The 14,939-nt window shown below is 32.9% G+C and overlaps 1 protein-coding gene across 6 annotated transcripts in view; it reads left to right on the top strand.

Annotated features, from left to right (window-relative positions):
• Nucleotides 1-4,004: 4,004 nt before the first annotated feature.
• The window catches only part of LOC131163923 (histone-lysine N-methyltransferase, H3 lysine-9 specific SUVH6-like), a 37,188-nt gene continuing 26,253 nt past the window's right edge, over nucleotides 4,005-14,939 (top strand). For 3 of the 6 annotated variants that reach the window (XR_009139177.1, XR_009139176.1, XR_009139178.1), the window contains exons 1-2: nucleotides 7,386-7,518; nucleotides 8,096-11,407. Coding sequence is in view for 2 of the 6 variants with exons in the window: in XM_058120753.1 (XP_057976736.1) it covers nucleotides 8,133-11,345 (3,213 nt within the window). In the remaining 4 variants the exon portion in view is untranslated. Of the gene's footprint in view, nucleotides 4,120-7,385; nucleotides 7,519-8,095; nucleotides 11,573-14,939 lie in introns of those variants that run through there. The other 3 variants (XM_058120753.1, XR_009139179.1, XM_058120752.1) reach the window with 3 other exon arrangements.

Here is a 14,939-nt window from a genome sequence, read left to right as displayed (position 1 = left end):
ATCCAGCGAGAAACAGGCCCGAAGATGAAGAGAGAAGCGAGAGAGAGTCGTAGAGAGAGAGAGAGAGAGAGGCACGGATAAATGATAAAAATATGAGTTTTCCACTTTTATACTGCGGCCTTCATCGAAGAGACACGTCATCTCGTCTACGAATCTTTCAATAAATTCGTCGACAAGTCCCTGTATTCGTCGATGAAATTCAGGTTGCCTCATAACCCCTCTCGGTATTTTCTCGTCGATGAGGCCCTGTATTCGTCGACGAGTTTCCTTATGTACTTGTCAATGAAGCCTTGTATTCGTCGACGAGTTCTAGAAATTCCTTGAAATTATTATTATTATCCTCAATTATTATTATCTCCAAAATGCGATGTCGTCAAGGAATGCTCCATGTTCGTCGACGAAGTCTACTGCCTCCTTTTGTTCCTGTTTCCATTTTTCCTCTCTTTAATATTTAAATATCAGTATTTTTTGGGTCGTCACAGAGTATCACTCTGCCCGTTTATGGCACTGGCGTGGATCTCTCATCCTCTTTATTGGGTTGGAGTTGATTGCTCTCGACTTGGGGAGTGATGACTAGACGTTGACTTCCTTTAACTTATATATTTTGGCCACATTAGATTTGAACAAAGCACGATATAAAATTATTTGACTTTCTTTAAATTGCACATAAATTCAAATTCAAGCATGGAAACCAATGTTCTCAAACACTCCTTGCGTGTAGGGGTGTACAAAAATTACTGAAAGATAAAAAATCATACCGAAATCACAAGTGGTTTGGTTTTTTAGTATTCAATATTCAGTTTCGGTTTCGAAAATGTAAATTTTTGGTTTCAATTTCTGTTAGAGAACTCATCCTCAAAACTTAGGTATCAAGGAGAGAGAGCTAAGTGGATCTTTGGATGCAAACTAATACTCCCTTTCGAGCCCATAAGAGAAATGAGGCGAGGAGAGCCCATGGGAGAAAATGAAGTAAGGAGAAGTCCAACCCACAGAGAAGCTAAGCAGCCCAAAACATGGCTCTGATACCATGTTAAAATTGAATAAGGGGATTTTTCTATATTCATAATTCAACAATACAAGGGTATATTTATACATTATTCAAGGATCCCAAATTATTCCTAAATATCTACTCTATAATAAATACACAATAAATGAAAAATGGAAAGTGTATATGTATCTCTAATAGTTTCCAAAATATAACCAAACCGAAAAATCGAAAAAACTGATTCAAATTTAAATTATATTTATAAAAAATAATATAATTACTTAATTAGTATGTTAGTACATGATTGGTCCATTTAATATTTAGAAATCAAGCAGCCCAATAGATTTTCAACAACTCTTGTGAAAAACAATTGTTGAATATTTAGAAAATCAGTTAAAAATCAAAAAAATCGCAACCGAACCGCCGGATGTTCGGTTCTTCAAGGGATAACAAATTCGGTTTGGTTTCGATTTTAGTTTGGAAAGACTAAAAACTGCAAGGTTCAGTTCGATTTCGTAATAAACCGATTACACCCCTACTTGTATGTATTTGATTTCTAATTCATGAATTTGCAACTTACATTGTAGGAATTTTTTAGGGTTTCTTAAACTAAGGGATTAGGGATGACTACAAAATTATTTTATATTGCCTTTTTGCAAGACTAACACTCTTTTGCTTGTTATTTTACCCATTGAATCTCCTTCATGATTTTTCTACGCCATGTGGGCTAAGCCCATTTTTTGATGAACTAATGATGCCTTTGAAGCAAACAATTGGTAAGGAGGTTTGTGATTTTTATAAGAGTTTATAAAGTTAGTTGATTTAAAATTAGTTTTAAAATTCCTTTTGTAAACTTAATTTAATTTTAAATGTCTTAATATCTTCTTATTTAAATAAACTTAATTGGTTAAATGTATCACAATTCTATAATTACTCAACATATACGATATTAACTTATAAACCTAAAATTATATTTATTAACTAACAAAATTTAGTTGCATTTCCTAAAAATTATTGTCTCTATGATATGGCCGCACCTTCTAAAAGTACTTATATAACTTTACGGTCCATTATTGGGATTTTCCTACCAAAAAAAAAAATGACTAGACAAATAACCCATTTGGTACATGAGCTAGCAATTAGCAAAAAACAAATCTATTCAAAAGAAAATGATTTGGAAGGATGCTACATGACACCAAATAAGGTATGGGACAAGCGCACGACTAAGGAGTAGACACATTTTTTCAACTTTATTTTCAATAAGATCTTTAAATAAGAACTTGAGTTAGGATGAATATTGTTAATAGTCATTTTTGACTAGACTATCAAAATCGAGCGACTAGATCCCTCATCAGAGATTGGCCCTAATGGCCCAGATCGTTTCGGGCACTTCTACTCCTCGTTGACTAATTTTGACCGTCTCAGGTGATCCAGAGTAGTTTGAAAGGGCTAGAGTGATCTGTACAAATTTTGAGTTTTTGACACAAAAAAACAAGAAAATGGCCCGACCTATTTCAGATGCTCCTGCCCCTCATTGACCAATTTTGATTGTTTCGGGTAATTTAGAGCAGTCTAAAATGGTTAGGAGAAAGGACATATTTTAAATTTTCAGTATGAAAACATGATATGGAGCAGTATAAGGGGGTGGAGTGACTCAAGCGAATTTTGGATTTTTTATACAAAAATCAAGAAAATGACCCAACCTATTTCTGGTGCTTTTACTCCTCATTGACCAATTTTGACCATTATGGATGATCTAAAGCAGTCTGAAAGGATTAGGAGCAATTAGGGCGAATTTGGGTGTGACAAAAATTGAGAAAATGGCTCAGCCTATTTCGGGCTCTTCCGCTCCTTGTTGACTAATTTTGACCATTTCGAGTAATCCAAAACAATCTGAAAGGCTTATAAGTGAACCGAAATTTTTTTGAATTTTTGACATAAAAATTTAGAAAATGGTTAGACCCATTTCGGGCGCTTCCGCTCCTTGTTGACCAATTTTGACCATCCTGGTAATCGAAAGCAATTGAAAGGGCTAAGAGTGTCCCAGACAATTTTTGAGTTTTTGGCATGAAAATCGAGGGAAAAATCATTTTTCTTATTTTATTTATTTAATTATTTATTTTGGGGCTTTGTTTGTAATTTTGAATTTTTGTTTTATTCCATTTTATCAAAATAGGAGAAAAAATAGAAAAATAATAATTTATATTGAAAAAAGGAAGGGTTTGGCGTGTGCACGCATGTGGACACTTGTCAGGCGTAAGGCACTACTAATGTTTTTTTTTTTAAAAAAAAATAGAAGGTGTGTGCGTCCACGCTCCCCCCCCCCCTACGCCATTTTATTTGAACGACGTCATTTTTAAACCCAAAATATTTTTTAAAAAAAGAAAAAAAAATTCAAAACGACATCATTTTGCCTGAGGGGTTGTTTTCCTCCCAAGCTTGTTTTGGTTGGATTTTGGCAAGATTTTCTCCATTTTTTTCGACAAAAAAATCCTTAAAAAAATCATTTTAAATCTCTCAACCCCCTACTTCCTATTTGGATCCCCAACTAACCTCCATTATACTAAATCCCTAAAAATCCTCTAAAAAAATAAAAAATAATAAAATTTCTTAACCCCCCACTCCTCCATTTTCTCCCCTCTTTTCTCTCCCATTCTCCCTTATCTTCCATTCCCTTTAAAGGCCCCTTAGGGGCTAGGGATTGGGGGGAATACTCCAGATTTTGGAAGTCTCTCTCTTCTTGTAGAAGATCAAGTGATTTCAACTGAAATTACTGTCGAAGATCAAGAGATATGATTATGAAGATTTCAAATTTGAATTTGAATTTGAATTTGAATATTAAAAAATCAATTATTAATGTGTCTATATATACTGCATGTAAGCTATAAACAAATCAAGGAGAAATACAAATTTTTTTCAAACACTCTCTCTCTCTCTCTCTCTCTCTCTCTCTCTCTCTCTCTCTCTTCTTATCTCCCTAACTCTCTCCTTATTCTTATTTCCCGTTTATCAAATCCTTCTCTCACTATCACCTCTCCCTCTTCCTCATTAACTCTTTCACTGCATCCCTCTTCGCACTCTCGCTTCAGGTTTCTTCTCCCCTCCATAGGTTATCTCGACGAACTGGCATCTTGGTAAGTATATTTTTTATCTACTCGTGTATATTTGAGTTTTTTTTTTCATAAAAAAGTGTCTCCTTTTTTTGTTATGTATATCATGTATATAAAGTAGTTCCTTTTTTTAAATTTTTTTTTAATATTTTAAAGAAGTTATGTATCTCTTGCATAAATTTTACATCATATTGTAAGATCATTATGCGTGACTTAACATAAAATCATGTTTCCTTTTTTTGCTATTATGCATATAAGATGGTTCATTTTCTTCTATAAAAATCTTGTCATTGGGTGTGTTTTGAAAAGTGATGTATCTTTTGCATGAATTTTGTATCGTAAAAAATTTATGTTTCCTTTTTTTGCTATTATGCATATAAGATGGTTCATTTTCTTCTATAAAAATATTGTCTTTGGGTGTGTTTTGAAAAGTGATGTATCTTTTGCATGAATTTTCTTTCAAAATGGAGATACTGCGAGAATTTATTGCAAAGGAAATGAGGAGATTTGTCTTGCCCCTCTCTCTTGAAGGCTATGTTTGGAACTTGGAAAATATTAAGAAAAGGAAAGAAAATTATGAAGGAATTTGTATTTTCATGTTTGATTATTAAGGAAAGTAAAAAAGAAAATATAAAAATAGAAAAAATCTTTGAATAAAATTTTGATTCATTAATATATTTTTTGTTCATATTTTCAAATATATTAAAATAAATTTTTATTTTTAATAATATTTAATATAAAAAGAAAATAAAGTAGAAAATGAATTTCCTCTTAGTTTTCATTTTCCCAAATAAATCATTCATCTAAACCGATCGTAAAAGAGAAGACAACAAGGACTCAAGTCATCCCACACATCAATATTATACATAATCATTTTCCCTTTTTTGACTGTTTTTTTTTTAAGAACAGTTTCTATTGTTTTGGGGAAGTAATTGGACCCCGTGGGATTAATTTCCCCACGTGGGTCAAAATTGAAAATTTTGATACCTTTTTAAAAGAATTTCCTATTATTTCAAGGAAGTAATGAGACCCTCGTAAGATAATTTCCTCACATGAGTCCTACGAAATTTCCCAATTTCATTTCACTTGATTTAAAAATTGAAAATTTTGGTATTTTTATTTTGGGAACATAATGGGACCCCGTGGCACTAATTTCCTCGCATCAGTCCCATGAAATCCTCCAAATTCACTCCCAAGCCCTTTTTGAAATAAAAAAATGAGTATTTTTTCTAAATTTTTGTCCTTGAGAAAGTATTGGGCCCCCCGTGAAATCCTATTTTAAAATTATTGTCATTTTTTGCCTCATTCATGTAAACAAATCCCTATTTTGTTCTCCAAGATTAGGTTTCATCCATAAATGCAATTTTTCAACCCTCAAAGCCTTTTGGATTCTCCTAATTAGGTTTTATCGAATTGTTTCAAAAAATGAAATTATCCCTTTTCTTTTAAAAAATACCAAATGCCATTTTCATAGACCTGTTTTAGGGAAGACCACCCTAATATCAAAATTTCGAATTTCCCTCATCTTTTAAAATTTATTCTTTCTCTTCTCAAAATATTAACCCTTTTGAGGAGAATCCAAACTCAACTTTTTTTGAACTACGTCGGCTTGATCCTCGACCTCAAGTATGTAGGCAACTTATCCCGAAAGAGGTAGGTTCAATCCAAAATTTTCCTTTCCTTTTTTTTTTTTAACTATTTTTTAAGACGAATCGTTGAGCCTCTATAGGATTTGGTCCTCCATATAGGTTTTACGAAATGTTAACTTTTTTAGAGACACACACATACATAAATGCGGTAAATTTTATTCGAATGGGTGCCAATCCTGAAAGGCCAATCATCATTGAAATTGTTAGTCAATTACTTTTCCTACGCACAAATGTACTTCTGAACTCAAAAAAAATTAGTTCTTGTGGACTTTGTTTTTAGAGTTTTTCTCTATTTTTTCTACATAAAAAATATAAAGTGGTGACTTGGTATCTTATGACTCGTTTTTTTTTTTGAATTTTTTTCTCATTTGAGGACCCCTTTTCCCTCTTGTCTCCATCCCAGATGGAATTCGGCATCGACAAATATAAAAATTGGCTATATTTAGTACATGGAATTCGTGCATTAAATTTTGATTTATATGAATTTGTTTGAAATTCAGTATAATGCTACATACATTTTTTTTAAATCCACAAAAATTTAAATGAAGCACAAAACTCGAAGATCTCTATGTGGGATAAGAATCAATCTAGTCATAATTTTAACTTTAAGTTACATTTGGTTTGCAAAATAGATATTTTTTGTAATAAGATTAAATACAATGAAAATTTTGAAAATAAAAGTAATAGTAATTCCTTATAGCTTGTTTGGTTCGACAAACTAGTTATTTTTTGAAGGGCTAGTTTGGATTAAAGATTTTAGTTAAGAAAAGAAAAGAAAATGAAAATAAGAAGAAAATTAATTTTTTACTATATTTTCTCTTTATATCAAATGTTACTAAAAATAAAAAAATCAATATAATTAAAAATTAACAAAAACCAAATATAAAGGACGTGTAAAATAAAAAAAAATTTCATTAATTTAATATATATTTTATTTTCTTTCTCACTTTTCTTAATAGGCAAATATGAAAAAGTGGAATCTTTCATATATTTTTCTCCTTTCTTCAATATTTTTCTAATCCGAAATGGACCAAAAATAATATAGAATATAATTTAAATTTAAAAATTAAAAAAATAATTATTTCTTATATATTTCTAGTTATTTCATTCAACATGTAATACGAAAGGAATAGACATCCTCATATTAAAATTTGAGAATAGTTATTATTTGTCGAGTCCTTATTGTAAACTCATAAAATATTTCACATTATTATTTACTTTATAATAACAACATAATCTACTAAAACTAATGTATTCTTATGGAATAGTCATTCCGCAAATCAAATATAACTTTATATATTTTTTATTATTTGATCTAATATATTATAAAAAAGAAATATATATTCTCATTATGAAATTTAAAAATAACTATTTCTTATATATTATTTTTTATTTAATTATAAAATAAAATTGTTTATTACGTGTTTTATTGTGATACAATAATTTCTTATACAACTGATTTGTTTATTGGAATAAGCATTTTGCTAATCAAACATTAACTTCAGGGAACAAATGCAATTCACTAAACTTCAGAGACTTTCGGTGTAATTATTATAAAGATAATACAAAAGTACGAGGGCTATGTTGCAAAAAACGAACACAATTCTAGCACTATATATACACGGTATAAACAATTTCTTCGCACTCCACTAACGGTTGAAGAGGGTGCCCACGCCTTCAGCCTGCAAATTCTGTTGATTTATCATCTAACATCGTCTTCGGTTGTATGCAGAGCTCTTGAACCCTAAAATCTCAGCAATCATTGGCATCTTTGGTATTTTTTTTTTTTTTTTTTTCATTTTTTTTTTTCCTTCCGTATTAACGATGTAAGTCTCTCTCGAGCTCATTTTTTATTTAGGGTTTCTTAACAAATTTGCGTACTGAATTTTTTTCTTCTTGGAGCTTGTGGATCCTTTTAGTAGCTTCTCATTTAATTTTTTTGACGGTTTGTTTTCTTAAATATTGGTTTGTAGTTCATTTTTTGGGAATCGTAGTTTGTAACTTGCATTTAAACAAGTGTTTGGATTTACGAACGATCTTATTCATAGTTTTATTGGTCAATGCTGAACGTACGTTTTCTCTCTGCTCATTTTCATCCGTTTCGTTGTTAAGAAAATATTGGAAAGGAAAAGCTGCCTAGTTCTTGAAAATATTATTTTCCTTTATTTTCTATGTTGGGTTTCTCAGCAACTAAACAGAGTGTTGGGTTCTTTCTTGTTCTGTTCTTGGACGATGTAGTTAAGTAAATTTCGCTATCTTCATTTTTTTGCCATTTTATCAGCAGTAAGATGAAGTTTTCAGGTATCATTTTTTATTTAACTATATCATATGATCAATTTTATTTTTGGTAGTTTTGACGAGTATCAGGTGCTTTACTTTTCTACTTGAATGGTGGACGTGCAAGATATGGGGTATTCAGAAAAACTTCCATTGGAAAATGGTGACATTTCTTGTCAAGTTGTTCTTCCAAAGTTTAAGAGGCGGAAGGTTTCTGCAGTTCGCGATTTTCCCCCAGGATGTGGCCCAAATGCCCCAAAAATCAATATAAAGCCGACAGAAGCTACAGTACCTTCTGTTGTCGAGGAGAATTCGGTGGGTGTGGAAAAGAAATGTGATGCTTTGGAGGTTGGGACTGCAAAAATATCGGAAAATGAGGTTGATTTTCAATCTACTGAATCCTCAAAAGGCTTAGCTCCAATGGATACGCCTGTATTGTTGAATGATTTGGAGTCTAAGGAAGGAAAGGCTGTGGTCCAGTCTGAAATTACTGGAGGTGGGGAATTGGTGAATGTGGAGTGCCTGGGAATAGAGTTTCCGGTGGCTTCAAATAATGTGGTGATTGAACCCTCAAAGGAATTGGAGTATAATACCGTTGAATTGTCAAATAGTCGACAGCCAGCAGAATGTTTTGGCTTAGTAAAAAATGCAGATGCATTGGAAAGGAAAAATGTGTTGAAAGGTGAGGGTCTAGATGAAAACATGCTCTCAGGAAGTCTGAAACAAGTATCATCACCTACATGGCCTGCTGCTGGTGCCATTGTTGAGAATAATGTAACAAAAAAATATCCTCCTCGAAGGAGAATTTCAGCCACCCGAGACTTCCCTCCATTGTGTGGAAGGCATGTTGCTGAACTTGCCAAGGACAAATGCTTGAAAGCTACTGCTTATTCTGAGAACAAGATTTTGGGTGAGGATAAATCTAGTATGGAACATAAGTTGATGGAAGAAATGGTAAAGACTGATGTTAAACGAAATGGAGAAAATGTTGAGGATGGAGTTTCTGTCAGGAACAAAATGGGAGGAATTGTCTCTAAAGAGACTGAGAACAAGGATCTTGCTGAACCTGGAACGGGTACTGCTAGAGAAATGGACATGCAAGTTCAACCCAAAACATCTCCCAAGATTAGGGCAGTACAGGATGATACAAAAATGAAGAGTGTCAAACGTCCTCAAGAGAGTAATTTGCGCCAACAAGACCATGAGTACCTGGCAGTTGATAAGATTAGAAACACAAATGTTGGAAGTTTTGAGGAGAAAGCTAAGAGGGAACCTGTGACTGTATCAAAAGAAAAAAGTTCTAAAAGAAGGTTTTCTGCAACAACTGGTGGTGTGAATCAACCGCAATTAGAAGATCCTAGTGGTTTGGAAACTGCATCAGGCATGGTGATTGTGCTAGGGTTAATGGCTGCCCCATATTGTCCCTGGAGACAGGGGAAGGGAGCAAATAAACCTAATTTAGCAGGTGGTACAAGTGGAAGCAAAGGAAAGAAGAATGATTTTGCCAGCAAAGCAAAAGGCTCATCTAGTTCTGCAACGAAGAAGAATGGATCAGAGAAGTTAGGAGGAAAATCTTTGAAGAAAGCAACTCCAACAGGAAAGGGTTTTCACAAAGTTATGAATCAGTCAGTAGTCAGGGATGCAGAAGATTCTAGTGAGGATGATGAAGGACATGGAGATTATCGTATAGTTCAAAGATCACAGCATATGAATGTGAGCATGCTACCATTTTTTGGTTTGATTACAAGTGGTGATCATGATGCTACAGTAACCCGAAGCAAGGTGAGAGAGACTTTACGTTTGTTTCAAGCTATCTGCCGAAAACTCTTGCAGGAAGAAGAAGCAAGGTCCAAGGAAGAAAGAAATATGAAGAGGATTGACCTACTAGCAGCTAGGATTCTTAAGGATAAAGGGAAATATGTTAACACAGGCAAACAAATAATTGGTATTGTTGCTGGAGTAGAAGTTGGCGATGAGTTCCAGTACAGGGTGGAACTTACTATTATTGGTCTTCATCGCCAAATGCAAAGTGGTATTGATTACTTGAAGAAAGATGGCAAAATAATTGCCTCAAGTATCGTAGCTTCTGGTGGTTATGCTGATGATTTAGATAATCCTGATCTTTTAATATACTCAGGTTCAGGGGGGAATGTGACTAGTGGGGATAAACAACCTGAAGATCAAAAGCTTGAGCGGGGAAACTTAGCATTGAAGAATAGCATAGATGCAAAAAATCCTGTAAGGGTTATACGTGGATTTAAAGAGTCAAAGGCTTCTGACTCCTCAGATGCAAGAGCAAAGATAGTGTCGACATACACTTATGATGGTTTGTATCTGGTGGAAAAGTTTTGGCAAGAAATGGGGCAGCACGGGAAGTTGGTCTTCAAGTTTCAGTTGAGAAGAATTTCAGATCAGCCAGAGCTTGCTTGGAGAGAAGTGAAGAAGTCTAAAAAATTTAAAGTAAGGGAGGGCATTTGTGCGAATGATATTTCAGAAGGGAAGGAGTTAATGACCATTTGTGCCGTGAACACATTAGATGATGAGAAACCCCCACCATTTACATACATAACAAGTATGAAATATCCATCTTGGTACTGTCCTCCTCTTCTTGGGGGCTGTGATTGTATTGATGGATGTTCTGATTCTGAGAGATGTTCTTGTGCAGTCAAGAATGGAGGAGAGATCCCATACAACCACAATGGGGCTATTGTTGAAGCAAAGCCCCTTGTCTATGAATGTGGTTCTTCATGCAAGTGCCCTCCTTCTTGCCATAACAGAGTCAGTCAGAATGGTATTAAATTTCAACTTGAAATCTTTAAAACTGAATCAAGAGGGTGGGGTGTCAGATCGCTGAATTCCATTCCTTCTGGCAGTTTTATATGCGAGTATGCTGGAGAGCTCCTTGAAGAAAAGGAAGCCGAGCAAAGAACTGGTAATGATGAGTATCTTTTTGATATTGGTCATAACTACAATGATCATACCTTATGGGGTGGACTTGCAAGTCTCATGCCTGATGCACAATCAAGTTCCTGTGAAGGTGTGGAGGATGGTGGTTTCACCATTGATGCAGCAGAGTTTGGAAGCGTTGCGAGATTCATCAACCATAGTTGTTCCCCTAATCTTTATGCTCAAAATGTCCTTTATGATCGTGGGGACAAGAGAATGCCTCACATAATGCTGTTTGCTGCTGAGAACATTCCTCCTTTACAAGAGCTTACATACCATTACAATTATGCTATAGATCAAGTTCGCGATTCTGATGGCAACATCAAGAAGAAAACATGCTATTGTGGTTCCCTAGAGTGCACTGGTAGGATGTATTAAGGCAGATTGTTGCAGAAAAATATTGGCTTTCTTATGAATTGGAGATTCCTTGTTTCTCTGCTGTAAGTTTCTCGTTAATCCTTGTCGTTTTCTGGTTGGTCCTACCGCTTAATTTCTTTATTAAAATGTTGAATTTCCTTTGTCTAAGACTCCCTAATTGTCATGATTCTCTATGGGGTCCCCCTCTCTAATATACAAGGAACTTTGAACTCAGTTGTTCATTCAAATATTTTTCTGTGGATGGAATGAGCATTGCCTACGCAACAAGTTGGCTACCTTGGGTAGGGCTTTCATGTCTGTCTGAACAACATTTTGTTGATGCTATAGATTATTTTTTGCTTTCATCTTCTTTGAGAATTTTTGGTGCTTGTTAGAATTTGTCTGCTTCAAGAATTTATGGTGATTATCAATCATAATCTTATGGAAGTCCAAAATGATATAGTTGAGAGTGGGGGTTCTGAATAAGCTCTCGAATAGTGGGCCAACCTTTGCCTGGAAGGGGGCATCGTAGCAAGCTTTATTAGTGAAGGTATAGGACTATAAATGCACTTGAATTGTTATTCCCTTGTCTCTTATATTTTTGGTTCTTTGGAGTCTGGAAAAAAAATAGAAAAAAAAAGTGACCCTTGAGCATAGTTATGGGGAAGTGCTAACATCTTAGCAAACCTTGAATTGGTATGAATATTTTGAAACATGGTACATAATTGTTGTGGGACACTATATTCAGCGATCTAAGGGACTGTTCGGTATCGTTATTATTATTATTTTCTAATTCCTTTTTTACATAGTGAAAAAATAGATTATAAAAGCATGTTTATTTAGGGGTAGTTTGGTATCACTATAAAAAAATTAGAGAAATGAAACCAAAAACTAGAAATAGAAATTAAAGACTAGAAACTAGCAATCTATTTGGTTAATATTTATAAAATTAATATAAATTTAAAACTTAATAAAAAAATGCTCATTTTCATCTTTAAATCAAATAATATTATAAAAATATAATTAAAATAATAAAAATATAAATAATACACATTAAAAAATTACAATAATAAAAATAAAAATTATTATAATTATTTTACTTTCAAAATATACTTTGCAATAAAAATTTTATTCGATTGTCAATTGAAAAATAGTAAAATTTTTTGAAATTGACTATATTATTATTTTTTGAAATTTATGTATATTTTTATTTTAATTATATTTTAAATGCACACGATCATTTAATTTTGATTTTAATTTAAAAGTGTATAAAATAAATAATTTAATGAAAAAACTATTTCTGGATATTAAAATTTCTGACAACAAATTGCCAAAACAATTGAAAATCATAAAATTTGGTTTTTAATTTCTTGGCAAACAGCTAAAAACCGGCAATAGAAATAGAAAACTGACAATATAAACAAACACATTTTTTTGATTTATTTCTTCTCCGTGGAGATATAGAAACAGAAAACAGAAAATAGCAACAACACCAAACAGACCTTTATGTGTTGCCACTTTTTTGTTTCTGTTATCAGTTTTCAAATGTTTGTGAAAAAACTCAAAATCAAATTTTATTGTTTTTTAGCTGTTTTACCAACCTATTGCCAAAAAAATTTATTATCTAGAAATATATATATTTATATTTTAAAATCATTCATTTTATATACACTTTTTTACTTAAAATTAAAATATGAATTTAAATAAAATTATAATAAAAATATCCATAAATTTAAAAAATATATAAAAATAATATCTAATTACAAAATATTTCTTCTATTTTTCAATTGTTGTGTACAATAAGATTGTTATTGTAAAAGTGAATTTTGAAAATATAATAATTAAGAAAAATAATGATAATGGTTTTATTTTTATTATAGTATTTTTAATTTGTATTATTTTGCACTTACTATTTAAGTTTCATTTTTTAAAAACAAATTATTTGATTTGAAGACGAAAATGAGTATTTTTATAAAGTAAAGTTTTAATTTTATTTTGCTTTACAAATATTAATCAAACATTTTGCTTGTATTTTGTTTTTAGTTTTTGTTTCTAGTTTTAAATTTTCATTATCGATTTTATTTTTCATAATTTTTTATAGTGATGCCAAACAGCCCCTAAAGTTTTACTTCAATATTTTTCCAAGTGATATTTTTTTTATTTGCAAAAGTGAAGCATTTTCCTTTTATAATTTTGTTTTCTTTCACTATTAATCTACTTTTTTTTATTTTTTTTGGATAGGAAAAAAATTTATTGAGAAATGAGAGAACAATTTACAATGATAAGGGGATAAAAATCCTCCTAACAAAACTAAATGGGATTACAATAGAGCCATCCTCCAATCCCTCTAAAAATATGACAACATTCCCTTAAAAAACTGAAAGAGTGAGTCCAAAAAGAAGCTTGGAAAAAAACTTTATCCCAAAGTAGGCTAAGCGGGGTTTTTTTGTCATAAAAAATCCTAGCATTCCTTTTTGGTTCATAGAGTTCGGTAGAGGGCAAAGATAGCGCAACTCCATATGGAAACTCCTTTCTTCATCCTCCCGAAACCTCTAAGGCTCACCATCACGAAAGTATCAACAATTTGAGGAAGCGCCATCAGCTCATTGAAAGCTAAAAATAAAAAGCTGCTTATGTGCCCAAGAATGGCAAAACAAGTGGCCAATGGTTTAGTTCGACTTGAACACATGAAACAAGTATTTGGACTATTTAGCCTATAAAGGGTTACAATCCTCAAAAATGCTTGGAGTTTGAAAGGAACCTAAACTTTCCAAATGAACTTATTCAAGGGGAAAGAGTAAACACTTTGGGATTTCATGAGCTGAAAGAGAAAGATTTTGTAGAAAAAGAGCTAGAGACATCCCCATCCAAATCCTCGAGACCTCTCTTGTTATGGAGAAAAAGAACCCAACACTCTCAACAAAGAAGTCTCATTGAGATTTCTAAAGAAATGGAATTTCCAAGAGAGAGTGTCCCCTTTGAAAGACTAAAAAGCACTAGTTAGAGAATGTAGATTGGAAAGTCTAAAGAGATGAGGAACCAAAGACTCCAACAAAACCTCTCCCAATGTCTTTCCCAAATCGAATGATGTTACCATTACCAACTTGGAAACAAGTGAGAGGTTAGAATTTGGGTTACTTGAAAAATGAATTTTGGAGGCTAGCATGAGAATCATTGTCACTAACTTTGGTATCTCATACATTCTAATGCAAACCATATTTGCTTCTAATTGCCATGTGCCAAAGTCAATCGACCTTCAAGGGGAATCTACAAAGTCATTTTCCAACTAAAGAAATGTTTTTAGACCTCATATTCCTAAGGCCCAAGCCCCTTTCACCTCTAGGTCTTCTAACTCTATCCTAGCTGAAAAGATGGTCTCTCTTATCCTCCGCAACTCTAGACCAAATATCTCATAATCCTTTCCAAAGCCTCTGCCACCCTTGTTGGAATTTTAAAGAGAGTCAAATAATAAATTGGAATGTTGGGTCATGTGCCCTCCTCAAGATGAGGAAGCCCTATTCCAACCCTCAACATATTGTCCACTCTCTCCACCTTTGGGTCTCCAAAAGAGAATGAATTTGAGTTGCCAACAAGAGAAAGACCATGTATGTCATA

Source organism: Malania oleifera, chromosome 9, assembly GCF_029873635.1.
Source record: "Malania oleifera isolate guangnan ecotype guangnan chromosome 9, ASM2987363v1, whole genome shotgun sequence".
Taxonomy (NCBI): domain Eukaryota; kingdom Viridiplantae; phylum Streptophyta; class Magnoliopsida; order Santalales; family Ximeniaceae; genus Malania; species Malania oleifera.
The sequence above is the reverse complement of the archived record's forward strand: the minus strand, read 5'-3'. Positions and strand labels throughout refer to the sequence as shown.